At 39.2% G+C, this 15,298-nt stretch overlaps 1 protein-coding gene across 1 annotated transcript; it reads right to left on the reverse strand.

The window, feature by feature from the left end:
• Window positions 1–9,151: 9,151 nt before the first annotated feature.
• Window positions 9,152–14,612, reverse strand: LOC143389493 (calcitonin-like). Its single transcript, XM_077108552.1, has 5 exons — window positions 14,527–14,612; window positions 13,840–13,977; window positions 12,781–12,952; window positions 11,736–11,820; window positions 9,152–9,222 (listed from the first exon to the last, which is right to left on the reverse strand). The coding sequence occupies exons 1-5, from the start codon at window positions 14,610–14,612 to the stop codon at window positions 9,152–9,154; spliced, it is 552 nt and encodes a 183-aa protein (XP_076964667.1).
• Window positions 14,613–15,298: the final 686 nt, after the last annotated feature.

Here is a 15,298-nt window from a genome sequence, read left to right on the forward strand (position 1 = left end):
GTTGACCTCATACAAATAGTTAAAGTTGCAAGTTACAAGTGGGCACAAAGAACAGGGAATTATGAATTATCAGGACTATGAACTTGGGGAACATGGACAGTTGGATTGGCCCTGGAGTGGTGATTAGCATTCAGGAGCCAGGGAAAGCCAATGAATGAAGCTGAATTATTCGGGAATCAGCAGAGCTTAGCACTACCTGGGTTGAAACCAGACTTGCCTGGCAGGATCAACAATCTTTGGCAGCTCCCAGGTCTGGTGTGTGGTCTTCTGGTTTCTCCATGGTTCTGTGGAGTTGGTTGTCTTTGCATTCCTGGGGCCCACACTGGGCCCAACCTTCAATGGACTAAAAGATGAATAGCCTTAGGGACCCTTGCTGACCTGGTATTACTGCTTCTCCTTTTGGAACCCTCAGCCCTAGCCCCGAGTGTTCTGCCATCTCCATAGTCCAGTCATTGTCAAGGAAGCATCTAAAGCTGGTCTTCCTCGGTGAGGCTCTGGGAGGGTATCTAGCTATCTCATAGGAACTGTGTGACATCCAATCACCCCTTTACAAGATCATTCCCATCCAATTTTAAAACTCCTGTTTTGGGATAGAATGACCAACTGTTCTCATCTGCAGAGGGGAGAGAATTTGACATGATTTGGATCTGATTATTGATTAGCTAATTCAGTCTCCTGTAACCTCTTCTCCAGTTGTTTTGTTCACATGAATCCTAAGCATTTTTAGATACTTGGTATGATATCATTTTCCCAGAAAACTTTTTCTATTTGAATTTGGTTAGACCATTGCCTCCTGTGCCTCCTTTAAGGATAACATTTATCCCAGTGGATTATAATTGCCTCCTTCCCTAATGCCACAAATATTTACTGAGCATCAACTATTCTTGACACTGTGTTAAGTCTTACAACGGAGCACAAAACGGATGCAGTTCCTGGGTGAATTTCTAAAGAAAGTAGACGTTAGTCAAATAATCACACTAATAAATAAACTAAAACCAAAATGATGAGCTGAAAAGAAGTTATGTTCACCTGCTTTGAAATCAAATAAGGAATAAATATAACCTAGATATGGAGACAGTAGCCTGGGAAGACCTCCCCAGGGAAGCAACCCTTAGCTGAGATCTAAAAAACGGGTAAAGAGTTAACTGGGAATAGAGAAAATAAGTGGACTCCAGACTAGGGCAAGATCATGTGGAAAGGTCCTGTGGCAGGAAAAAAGACCATTGTAACTGAGGCTCTGCATGGGAAGGATTGAGGCTGTAGTAATAGTCAGGTGGCACATCCCATGCAGATTTATGAACTACATTAAGGGTTTTGTATAAGACCTGGAACATTGGTGGCTGCATTTATAAAGGCAAGGAACCACTCCTACCAACTTCCTAGATCTACAGATGAGTCAAGCTCTTCAGGAAGTCCCTAAAGTATCCCCTCTTTATGGAAACAATTAATCTTATCATTGCCCGGGCAAGTGTAAGCAGGAAAGATGAGGCCCAGATTTAGAGTGCTTGGCTCAGGACCCTACCAGAGATAAGGGCAAGATATTTGTTAAGCTCTGCCCCATCATTTAAATGCAGGAGTGGCTATAGGAATATTCAGAAAAATTTCTTCAAGGACAAAGATATTGTAAAGATTGAAATAACTGAAGAACCCGATTTTCCTACAGTCAGATGCATTCTTGAGAACGAATAGATAATAGTCTAAAATGGATCCAGCCCATGAGATAGCTCATAGGAAACGAAGTCTAGCTAGTGACATCAAAGTAAACAAACAAATAAACAAAAACAGTGATTTTACTTAAATTCCTGACAATTCATAGGTAATCCTTACTTTGGAAGTCTTTTCAGTCATAGACAATTCTTTATGGAGAGTCTGCCCAAAAGTGAATCGCTTTAGAACCAAATGAAGCAGGAGAGGAAAGAAAGTGAATTGTTCTCACTGTTGGAGGACTTTTCTAATAATCAGAGTCATCCAAAGATAGAATGAATTACCTCAGGGTACATGGACCTCAAAAATTTCAAATATAAGCTAGAATACCACCTAGGGGTTGTTATAGAGGAGATTCAATCCTGTGGGTTGCTCTACATGGCCTAAGGGTTTCTTCCCATCATGATGAAGCCAGATTTAAAGTTAGGTAGTCCGTGTAGTTAGGGAAATCGGGTCTAATGTCGAGTGAAATCTAAAATGGAGGCCATGCTGGGAATGACTCAGGGAAAACACAGGACAACTCATGGAATGTTAATGAAGTCCTGAAAAGGCCCTAGGCCAAAGTCCATCCCAAAGAAGCGTTAATGAAGTCTTTCCTGCTCAGACTACTTCTTTGGCCCACCTGTGTCCCACCCCTCGGGCCCTCCAACCTACATTCCATCACCAAAACTATAAAAAGGGGAAACAACCGCACCTCCACGGATTCCACCTCTTGGGTCCCCTTCTTCCTCCGGGAGAAGTCTTTTCTGCTGTCCTTTAATAAACTTCTAATTTCTACTCTGACCTTGCCTCGTTGTGCTTCTTTGGTGTTATTCTTCAACATCGGGGAAGCAAGGACTTGTCACCGGTCAACAGCGGTAACAATGAGACTCTTAGAGGCCTAAAGAATGAACTATTGCTATAGGAGGGGAGGAAATGAGACATCAGAAAGGGAAAGAAGGTGCTAATAAAAAAACAATAATAAAGAAGAAGAGAAGGACTTAATTTCATCTTGAATGGAGGAAGCTTAGGTCATTGCACTTAAATTTCATCTGGGCTTGGGAACCAGGAGAAAGAAATCTAATAACACATCCCTCTGGGAACAATGGCCTCCAAGTTGAACTCAGACCTGCACCTCCATCCAAGGCCAATGGACGTGCTTTCTAGATTTGGGGAATTGAGCTAGAGTTACAGTTTAGAGGGCTATTAGTTATCTCTTGCTTTGTAGTAAATTACGGCAAAACTTAGCAGCTTGGAACAAGAGATATCTCACACAGTTTTTGAGGACTGGGAAACTGGGAGATGCACATCTGGGTGGTTCTGGCTCAGTCTTTTGTGAAGATATAGTCAAACTCTCAGTCTGGGCTCCAGTCATCTCAAGGCTCAGCTGGGGCTGGACAATATACCTCTGAGATGGCATGCATGGTTATTAGCAGGCTTCCATTCCTTGCTGACTGTTGGCAGAGACATCTATTTTTTGACACATGGGTCTTTCCATAGCCTACTTGAGTGATTTCCTGACATGGCATCTGGTTTCCTACAGAGGAAGTGATTCAGGAGGGAGAGAAATGTGAGCAAGTGAGTCAAAGCATGCCATAAAAGTCAGGAGGACTGGCATGTAAAATATACAAAGGTTCCCAATAGCTCAATAATATGAAGATAAGTTGTCCAATTAAAAATGGACAAAATATTTAAATGGAAAGTTCATAAAAGATAAACAAAAATACATCAAATGATGCTCAATTATCTCTAGTAAGCAAGGAAATAAAAATATGCAATGAGATATTGCTACAGAATTATAAGAATGGCTTAAATAAAAAAGACTGTAACATCAAGCATTAGAAGAATATATAGAACAAGTCAAATGAGCATATATTTCTGCTAGAAGAGTAAAATGGTGTAATTATTTGAAAACATTTAAGTTACATGAACTTGGTACCATTTCTAGATATTCATCCAGGAAAAATGACTTCAACTATTATCAGAAAGACTGATTATTCAAAATACATAACAGCATCATTCAAAATAATCAAAATCTTGAAAAAATTCAAGTGTTCATCCAATAACTCCAACTTAACCTTCCCATCCCATCTTTAAGAATTAATACCAAATTAATCCCCCCAAATAATTATATAATGATATGCCCAATAACATAAATGCCCCATGAACATTAGACTAAGGAAAAAAGCTAGATATGACAGTACATTCCCTATCTATCTAAAAATGAATATATAGTATTAGAAATCAGGTTAGTGATTTCATAAAGTATTAATTTAGGGGACATGGACTTCAGAGTGGTACAAAGAATATTCTGCAATGATGGAAATATTCTATACTTTTGTTGTACTGATATTGTATGTGTTATATGGTACACATTTGTACCTTATGAAAACTGACTTTAAAAGGAGGAAAAATTAGGGGCTGGAGTTGTGGCTCAGTGGTAGAGCACTCGCCTAGCCATGCAAGGCACTGGTTCGAGCCTCAGCACCACATAAGAATAAATAAATAAAGGTATTGTGTCCAACTACAATTAAAAAAATTTAAAAAGAAGGAAAAATTTAAAATTTTAGATTATAATCTAAAAATGTTTAGAAATGCAAAGAACAATTCAGAAAAAACAAAATAGCATCTGGAAACTTTATTTTTCTCTCTTAGTCCTTCCAAGATTAATTATCCAGGCAAAAATAACATAAGAATAATATAATTAATCACCTACTTTGTAGATACATTTAAATGGATAGCTATAGATAATTTTTTTCATCACAGGGAAAATACTTTTCTCCTGATACCTTAAAACATTTATGGGAAAAGATTACATTTTAAGCATGATAGAAGATCATAATAAATTTAAAACATATAGTGACCACGTTTTCAAAACTCATTGTAAAAATATCCTGGAACTCAATCACTGAAGGATAATTTAAAAATTCACTTCATATTTTAAAATATTTTTCTAAATAAATTTTGAGTTGAAATAAAACAAAAATTATAGTTATTTTAAATGATACCTTTATGTCTTAAATATGGTATACATTAGAGATTAACTTAGAGAATAAAACTAGAGCCTCATAGTTGCATAATTTATTTGTTAACTCAACAAATATTTACTGAGAGACTACCCTGTTCCAGAAACTTCTATAAAAATTATTAAAAAGTATAATCATGAGAATGCATTTAAAATTGTCAAGTTTTATAAAAATATATCTAAGCAAAAAGTAGAATAAAATAAACAGAATAATGTTAAGTGGAATAACCATGGCAGAAATTGGAAACTTCAAGAACTTTTTAAAAAGTAACAGCCTAAACACCAAAAACACAAATAACCCAATCAACAAATGGGCCAAGGACCTGAACAGATACTTCTTAGAAGAGGATATACAATCAATCAAATATATGAAAAAATGTTCATCATCTCTAATAATTAGAGAAATGCAAATCAAAACTACTCTAAGATATCATCTCACTTCAGTCAGAATGGCAGGGCAGCTATTACTTATTGTTGAAGACAAACAACAATAAGTGTTGGTGAGAATGTGGGGAAAAAGGTACACTCATACATTGCTAGTGGGACTGCAAATTGGTGCAGCCAATATGGAAAGCATTATGGAGATTCCTTGGAAATCTGGGAGAGGAACCACCATTTGACCCAGCTATCCCTCTCCTTGATCTATACCCCAAAGACTTAAAAACATCATACTACAGGGACACAGCCACATCAATGTTTATAGCAGCACAATTCACAATAGCTAAACTGTGGAGCCAACCTAGATACCCTTTAGTGGATGAATGAATAAAAAAAAATGTGGCATATATATACAATGGAATTTTACTCAGCAATAAAAAAATAAAATTATGGTATTTGCAGGTAAATGGATGGTGTTGGAGAAAATAATGCTAAGTGAAGTTAGCCAATCCCAAAAAACAAATGACGAATGTTTTCTCTGATATAAGGAGGCTAACTCATAGTGGAGTAGAGAGGGGGAACAAGGGAAGAATAGATGAATTTTAGACAGGGCAGAGGGTGGGAGGGAAAGGGAGGGGGCAGGGTTAGCAAGGATGGTGGAATGTGATAGACATCATTATCCAAAGTACATGTATGAAGACAAGAATTGATACCTACATACTTTACATGCATTCAGAGATATGAAAAATTGTGTTGTATATGTGTAATAAGAATTGTAATGCATTCTGCTCTCATTTATTTAAAAAAATCAATAAAAAATAACAGGAACTCTGCAAGAAAGTTTTACAGGTGATTTTAATCTTAAGACTTAGCTAGTTTCCATATATCTACACTATTCTAAAACAGAAAAATTTCAAAAGTTTTTCAGCTCATTTCTTAACATTAACATGGCTCCAATTCTACACCCAACAAAAATAGTCAAAATCTTACATAAATTACAAACAAATTGAATTTTATTTTATAAAAAATTTATAAAAATATACAATATATTTTTATACCTATTATTTGACCAAGTATAGTTTATCAAGCAGCAGTATAAAGGTTTAAAAGATCAGACTGTAGAACTGGATAGCCTAAGACCAGATTTCCATCTTGTTATAAATCTAATAGCTGTCCAAACAGCCTTCTTAACAGTTGTGTTTCAGTTTACTAGTCCATAAAATGGGGCTAATACTAGTGCCTACTTTTAAAAGTTGCAAAGATTATGAGTTAATATCTTAAAGCATTTATGAATAGCTCCTTACATGTAGTAAGAACTCAAAAATCTTAGCTGTTATTACTGGTTTCTACATTTAGGAATGTATTACTTGTATTAATAAGTCAAAGGAAAAAAGCCAGAAGATCATCTTTTTAGATATTGAAAGGTATTTTGAGAAAATTTAATATCTATTTATCTTTAAAAACTCTTAGTACATAAAAAAGAATAAAATGTTCCCTTTCTTTCTTTTCTCTTCCTTCCTTCCTTCCTTCCTTCCTTCCTTCCTTCCTTCCTTCCTTCCTTCCTTCCTTCCTTCTTTCTTTCTTTCTTTCTTTCTTTCTTTCTTTCTTTCTTTCTTTCTTTCTTTCTTTCTTTCTTTCTTTCTTTCTTTCTTTCTTTCTTTCTTTTTGGTACTGGGGATCCAGAGGTGCTTAACACACTGAGCCACATCCCCAGTCCTTTTCTTATTCTAGCAAATGTAATTCCTTTATTGTTTTAGACCAGAAAAAAAATAAGATGAATGAAAATTCTATTGCACTAGTTCTTAAAATCAAAGATTTTGATCTTTCTCTAACGTCATAAAAAAGGAAAATAGGTATTAAGATACAAAAGAAATAAGTGGAAACTGTAAGTTGGAGTTTTAAACTAAACTCTCATAAAACAATTCCATCCTAGCACAAATAGTCTAGAATTGGAATTTCTTCTTACTATGACATTTTGATAGGGGATTGGATTTGTAGAAGAATCCCAAACAGCTGAATTAGAGCACTGGCATGATTATTCTAGAAGTATGTGGCTTTTTGAGAAGGGCACATTCATTCTCTAAGAACAATTCTTCAGTTGCTTTTTTTTGCATAATTTCAGGTCATATTGTTGGTGTGTATGTGTTCATGATAAATATATCTTTAATTCTTTTTTTCTGATATGTGATACCCATCCTTTTTCCATAGGGCATTTTGCCTTGAATTTTTTTTTTTACCTACTAAGAAGTTGTCTCAAATTATTCTTGTTTGTATTTGTTTCATAGATCCTTTACTATCCTTTTATATTAATCAATTCTGAATCCTTTTGTTCTAAAAGTTTCTTTTAAAAAAACCATGGGGCTGGGGTTGTAGCTCAGTGGTTGCCTAGCATGTGTGAAGCACTGGATTTGATCCTCAGCACTACATAAAAATATTAATAATTAAAATAAAGTTATAAAAAACAAAAACTAAAAGAAACATTGCTGGATCCTTTTGAAAATCAATAATCTTGATTTTTAATTGACGACTTTAATTTACAGTTATTTTAAAGCTATATAGAAATATATTACTGCCATTATTTTTCTCATGGTCCATTTATTATACATTTTTTATTTCTTTAGTTCTTCTGTTGCATTAAAGAGAACAGATTATATGGCTAGTTTAAAAGTTATTTGTTATTGTTTATTTTTTGTGGTGATTGCCTTAATTTTAACAAGCCCCATCCCTATGTTTATTTATTCCTATTAGTCACAAATATAATGAATATCCATATACACACTACACAGCTTAGAAATTAAAACTTTTGGAAACAAAACCTTGGTAGAACTCAACCTGTATATCTCTTTTCATGATATTTCCTTTCCATCCCCTCAAAGGTAATCCCTCTTTTAAATGTGATGTGTATCACCCCTAAACATGACATGATTATTTTTACCACATGTATATTTATCCCTACATTATGTAAAGTACTGTTATGCATATGTGTCCTTTGCAATTAACTTTATTTTGTACTCAGTGTTGTATGATTTATACAAATTGACATACACATTTATGTTAATGCAGTATAGTGTATTATATACGTGCATTATATGAATAAACCATAATGAATTTGTCTAAAGTATATATTTTCCAGTATCAGTAGCAGGAGGCTGGAATAGAGATAAAATGAATATCCTTTGGGATGATTTTAAGAAGACCTAGAGAAAATGGTTACTGAGATGAATTAGTAAAAGGAACCAAGTAAATTTTGCCAAATTAGCCATTCAGCAAATTAATCTAGAGACAAAGTCTCAATAAGATGAAAAACAAGTTAAGGTAGCAAAAATAATTCCATTCTGTAATGCCCCCTCTATCAATCTGCTCAGGATGCCATAACAGAATACCACAGACTAGCCAGCTTAGAACAGAAATTTATATTCTCACAGTTCTGGAGGCTGAAGTCCAAAATCAGGGTGCTATTTGAATTGGTGTCTTGGCTTGCAGGTTCAGCCTTCTCACTGTGTCCTCACCTGGCCTCTTTGTATGCATGGACAGTGACAGAGAGCTTTCTCTTCTCATGAGGACACCAGTCCTGTCAGGTTAGGGTCCTACCTTTATTACCTCATTTAACCCTAATTACCTCCTCAAAGGCGTCTGTCTCTAAATACAGTCACATTGGGTGTTAGGCCTTCAATGTATGAACCAGAGAGAGAGAGAGAGAGAGAGAATTTGGTGTAGAATTGCCCCAAATCTTATAAATTATTTAACAATTGCCATGCCAACACTACACCAAAGCAATCTCAATGTCAATGGCTTAATTATATTTACAAATATTTATTTTTCTTGCTCATGTGAACTTTGGGTAGGTATCAAACCTAGAGATCTCTCTGCCTGTCTTTATGTTTGCTGCATGGGAAGAAAAAGAAAAGCTGGTCATAATTAATCAAGAGAAGGAAGATTTGGGTCAGAGACATGTCTAAATGAAGAAATAGTCTGTGTGAAGGCCTTGTGGCAGGAAACAGAATTATTGCCAAAGTGGGAGCCATTGAAGCCTTCAGAGAGTTGAGGGATTCACTCTCCAAGTGACTACTGGGGATTTAGGGTACTGGGCAATTCAGACTGAAGAAAATCAGGCCCAGAGAGAACCTGAGAGTCGACTGCAAACATAAAAGGGAAGATTTAATTTCATTCAGTCACTCACTCATTCATTCAACAAATACTTACCGAGTGCTAACTTGTGCCAGGCAAACTGTTCTGTGTATAGCAATTAATGAAATGGTCACATCCCTGCCCATTGTGAAACTTACATTTATGATAAAGGATACAAACAATTAACAAATAGGGAAAATGTACAGTATGGAGAAGGTAATAAATGGTAAAAAGAACAAAATAAAGAAGAGGGTTAGATTGTACTTGTATGAGTGTAGTACATTCAGAAAGGATGGCCAGGGTAGGTGACATATGAGTAAAGGTCAGGTGCAGATGGGAACCATCAGATGAGAGTGTTCCATACAGCGGTGCTTGGAAGTGCAAAGACTTGCCATGGTTGAGGCTGAAGAAAAGTAAGAAAGCCAGTGCGTGGGAGAGTAGGGGATGAGGCCAAACATGGATTGCGGGTGGAGAGAGATCAAGTCAGCTTTTGATTGAGGCATTACAATGCCTCAAGAGTTTATTCAGTGAGATGGGGAGTTACTGAAGTGTTTTGAACTCATGAGAGATGTTTTTTTACAGAGACATGTGGGCTACCATGTTGAATATAGACTGGAGGGGGTCACGCAAGGAACATAATTCTCTGTGATCCTGAGAAAATAATTAGAGTCAGTGGTATAAGAAGCTGACTAACTAGCTAACCCTATTAACTGACTGTCTACCAGTGAAACCACCATGTCACCTTAGAATTATACCAGATGCCAGGGATATTGACAGTGGGAACTCACTTCATTGAATAAGGCATGAGACTCCATTACATTCCAGAGTCCTTCTCATATGGAGAGACAAGGATTCTGCAGCATGTATCCTCTTAATCTACCCCAACTAGAATGTAAGCTCTATGAGAGCAAGGAGTTTGGTCTCATCTGTTCATTGCTCAGTTCCCAGTGCCTAGAATAATGCTAGCATATGGCAGGTGCACAATAAGTATCTGTTAAACTTATTACAGGACCTTAAGTAAGATACTCTTCTGTACCTCACAGAATAAAAAGCTGGACTGAATGGCATTGGTAATCTTTCTAGGTGGGCCAGTGTGATCCCCATTTTGAACTCAGAGCCATCCTTTCTAAAATGCTTTGCAGGCTAAGTGGTGCATGAAGGGGCTTTTCTGAGAATGAAAACAAAGATGGGTCCAGGGAAACCTTGAGATAAGAAAAAGTACATGGATAACCTCTGGGGCTGTTCTCTTTGATATGCACAGGGTTATAATTTGAATAATGGATGTTTCACTCAAAACTGAGGGTACAAGACTGAGAAGCCAACCCAAGCATGTTGCCTTTGCTTCAGGGAAGTCAGCCTGGTCAACAATGTATTCACAGGCCCCTGAAACTTTCCTGGGAAAAATACCATAAAAAGCAGCAGAATTTCATTTAAGGGTATCGAAAATACATTTTTTTAATTTTGATGAAGTCACGACAACACTGACATTTCTTTAAATAAATAGTTCCATCAAGGCATAACATTACCAGGTGTCCCCAAATGCCCAAGAGGCAGTGATTTTATGTCCCCCTGAGGTTTAGTAGAACTTCCACATCAACAGAATGGCTGATGAGGACCAGATTTGCTATCAGATAAGCCAATGAGACATGCTGTCATGTTTATTAGATACAGAATCAAATATAAAAATGATGTACAATAGATAATTGCAATGAGCTTATTCTGCACTCAGCTTTAGTTTCTTTCAAATGAAGAAGGTAGTTTTCCATATCAAGAAGGATGCAAGTATGTATATCTTCCATGGCAACTTTTTTATACATTGCTTTCATTACACATTAAAAGAAGTGGAGTTTAGCTTCATTGTGACCTACAAGAAATTAAAAAAAATACCTAGAGTTTAGTTATTAATTGTCAGGCTCTTGACATTTATTATTTCATCTGCTCTTTATATTAATATTAGCAGGTAGGTTCTATTAAACCCTCAATTTACTCTTTCTGAGGCTCAGAGAGAGTCAGTAACTGGCTCATGGTCCTATAGCTAATAGAGGGCAACAGTTTTTGAACTCAAGACTCAGCTCTTAATTCAGAAGTACAAGGCATTTTAGTATAAGCTCCAAAAAGATAATGTCTTTACCTTTCAAACTCAAAGGCTAGAGTAATCACAATTTTAATGGCATATAAGCAGGATGTGTATTCCTCGCCTAATGATCTCAGTGTCACAAAGAAAGAATAGAAAAACAGAAGATGGACTCAGTAGTGTTTCAGCTATTGGGTCTTGGTGTTCTTTCTCCAGACACTGATGTGGGCACCTTCCCTTGTGGATTTTTTTCAGTGATATGGGCCCAAGGAGCCTCGCAGTATGGAATACATCCTTGAAATACATGGTTATCCATCCTCCCACCTGACAGTATGAGGTAGTCACCTTCTTCGTGGGTCCATTCAAAACTGCTCAATCCTGAAGGTCTCTGCGGCGCCGCCCAAAGGCTTTGGAACCCACATCAGTGGGCACAAAGTTATCCTTTACCACACCCCCTGATCTGCTCAGCAATCCTGCCAGCCGCTGGCTCACACAGGTGGCAGTGTTGCAGGCTCTCTTCTGGGCAGTGACACTGGTTTGCAGAATGGAGAAAGGAAAGAAGGCCTGTGAGTGAGGGCTGGGGGAGGAACCCACCCCATGGGACCATCATAGTAAAGTTGCTGCTCTGAGATGCATCAATTAACCTAAAGTGTTTCTCCTAAACATAATTATCAGAGCAGAAAATCAAAGGCCATTAGGGAAAATGCCATGATCACTCCCCTTAGACATTCCCAGGAGTGTCCGAAAACCCGAAGGTGACTAAGGGTGACTGGTCATGGAGCACAGGGCTGTAACAGGCAATCTTTCCTGTACAAATAGACTAAAAATCAGCAAAGGTTTATGAGATAGAGTGAATTATAGTGTCATATCCAAGGCTATTCACTAGGACTGTAGAATTCATTTCACAGTTACCAGCACAAAATATCCCTTCTTAGGAAAATGAAAATACTCTGGTCTTACCTGGAAGAAGAGAAGAGGTTGCGGCATCCAGTCCTACAGGTGCTTACCTGCTCCTTAGTGCCCTTGTTCTTGCTGTTTGAGATGAGTTACAGTAACCAATCACCACTCCCTGTGTCCAGTTACCCCAGGGCTAAGACTACTTCTAAGCACAGGTCCTAAACACCATGGCACCTGAGATGCAGGCTAGAGCAACGACCACCACAGCTCAAGTCTTTTTAGAAAAATATTTTTATTTCCCAAATGATCCGCACATTCAGAAGCAGGACTGAAAAGCTTTGCTATGAAATCACCAGGGCCCTCAGAGAACTGCCCCTGCTCTGATATCTTCCTGGTTGATTCTTTTCCAGATTGTGGGTTCTCCCTTCTCTCTGCCCACCCGAGGTTCCAGACATCCTCTGCCATAGAAAAGCTACCACTAACAGCCTGAAGAGCAAGCAGAGAAGAACCACATGCATCAAGTTATAGGAATAAAGCAAGAAAGAAAGTTATAAAGGAGAAGGGGAGTTCAGATGGCATCCTGGGGCATGCCAACATGAGGGCGGTGCTCTGTCTCCAAATCGCTGGTCATATCCCTTTTCTTGCCAGGTGCTCCAACCCCAATTGCAGTTTGGGGGAATGTGTGAAACTTGTTGAGGTCCTGCGTGTACGTGCCCAGCATGCAGGTACTCAGATTACCACACCGCTTAGATCTGGGGCTGTCCAGGCTGCAGGGAAAAGACATGCCAGACAGTACCATGCACCAGGGGCAGCCCCCATGGGCAGTCAACAGAAGGTTAGACCAGACAGGGGAACCATGAGGTGGGAAGGAGATGCAGGCAGGAGGGTAGCTCATTCCTCTATTAGGAGGGCTCAGAGGTGCAGTGGGACAGGGCAGTGGTAAGGAAGGGTGACTTTTTCTGGCATTCCACATGCTGTGTAGATCCTCATGCTTGACAGGGGGATTATCAGGGTGGATGCAGGTCAACACATTCCTCTGCTCAGTCAGTGCAAGGGGCTAGGCAAGGGCTGATTTCTTTTCTAGGCTTAGGGTGCACAGGGAGTTGGGGCTGGGAAAGGGTGCTCTTCCTGGCCCTGTGACAACATGCATTATCTCCACAGATACCTTAGGCCTACCTCAGACACTGCTCTATCTGTCCCCACCCCCTGCAAATGCTTTGCCTTCCCCTGGCAAATATAAAATGAAGGCTCCTGGTGGGTGTGAAAGAACATCATATGCAGATTAACTAGGCCAAATTGAATTTCTACAATCTCCTGAAATATACCAGGTCCATCCTTGGCTCCAGGCTTTATCCTTACCAGTCTTAACTCATCCTATGCTGAAAGGTCTTCCTAGGATCACAAGATCAATTCATATAGTTAAGCGATTCCATACCTTGTCTACTTTCAGAAATGGATCTTTTAAATATGACATAACCACAGTCTCTCCAGCTGACCACTATCTTTAGCTGAGCCTGAGAACAGTCCCAGGTCCTGCTGAACACAGACTTCTGGATTTAGACCATTATGTTCTCTCCTACCTCTTGGGATTCATCTTTCTGGATATGTCTGGGGTGGTAGAGAGGCCCTGTGCTTGCCAGGTGGGGAGGCTTACCTGGAGTCCTCTGTCTCCTGCTCTCGATGCAGCTCACTGGCCTTCATCTGCAAATAGTCCTGCACCAGTGCAGCCAGCAGGAGGCGTGCTTCCTCTTCACTGAGTGTGGTCAGGTCTGGGCTGCTCTCCAAGGTGGAACTGCGGAGGGGAAGCAAACCTAGTGCAGGTTCTGAACCCTTGCCTGCCTCCTCCCAGGGAAAAGCAGCCAGGCCTCCGGTTCTCTGATTCTTCCCCCTAAGAATGCAGCTGCTCCAACTCCCAATGAACCAGGGGTTGAAGCCACTGTCTTCATCAGGAGTCAGGCAATGGTGTGGCCTCCTCCCAGTGGTGTACTGGAGCCAGTTCATAAAAGTTTAAGACAGGTGATGGTTAAATTTTCAGGAATTTTGTGTACTAAGTGTTAATGCAGCTAGTTAATAAAGATCATTTAATAATGACCGAATGACTTAAAACCAGCTTTCTGGAGTAAATTTATGTATGTATACTTTTTCTGGTATAAAAATGTGTACCACATAATTTTAAAATAGTACTAAGATGTATAATACTTTATACATCATATGAGTACATACTTTTATATATACTTTCCCCAGAGAGGAACATTTAGTATACCACAATAAAAAAACAAGGATTTGTTTGATTCCAGGGGAAGCAGGAGGGGAGTAGAGCTGTGTCCTCAGGCTGTCTTACCTGAATGGCACTGCATGGAGGCTGCCTGCCTGGTACAGGACCAAAATGCTGAGAGCCAGGATCGGGAAGAACTTCTGGAAGCCCATGACCACTCCCTGCAAGGAAAGAATGACATCATCTCCTGCACCAGTTCCACCAATTCAAAGTTCTGTGAGCCCACAGACCTGGTTCCTGTCTTCTTCTCAACTCCTTGGTTGCATTGCTTCAGGCTGGTCACTATATTTCACTTCATCTTTGTTTACTCATCAATCAAGTCAACTGCTGAGAGGTCTAGTGGGCATGTGGCAGGGTTTGGCAAGCTGGAGAAGCAATTTTAGCTGCAGGACATATGGGTGGGGAGGCCTCAGACCTATCCACCTTTCCCAAATGCTGCTCACAGGCACATACACCTGTTGGCTAAGTCTGGCGTGTACTCTAGGAGGGGCCCTGCCACACAGCTGTTCCCATAACAAGACCCAGAACTGTCTTGGGGTATAGGGCTTTTGTACATACCCGGAGATGGGGAGGGAGAGAATAAGTAGAGAGGTAATATCCCTGCAGTTGCAATCTGAGACATTGAACCATTTCTAGTGCTCAGCTGCTCCTCCCTCTGGCAACTCTGTTGCCTGCAAGAACCAAGCTTAACAGAGTCCCAAAGTTGCGACCCAAGACATCTCTTGGCACTCCCAGAACCTGCCACTGGGGCTTGCAGTTCCATTCCATTGCTGCTGCCATTCCATTCCGTAGTTGAGCCCATTTGCCCCCGATTCGGATTCGCTCTGGCCCAGGCTCT

The sequence above is a fragment of the Callospermophilus lateralis genome, chromosome 2 (genome assembly GCF_048772815.1).
Source record: "Callospermophilus lateralis isolate mCalLat2 chromosome 2, mCalLat2.hap1, whole genome shotgun sequence".
In the NCBI taxonomy this organism is placed as follows: Eukaryota; Metazoa; Chordata; class Mammalia; order Rodentia; family Sciuridae; genus Callospermophilus; species Callospermophilus lateralis.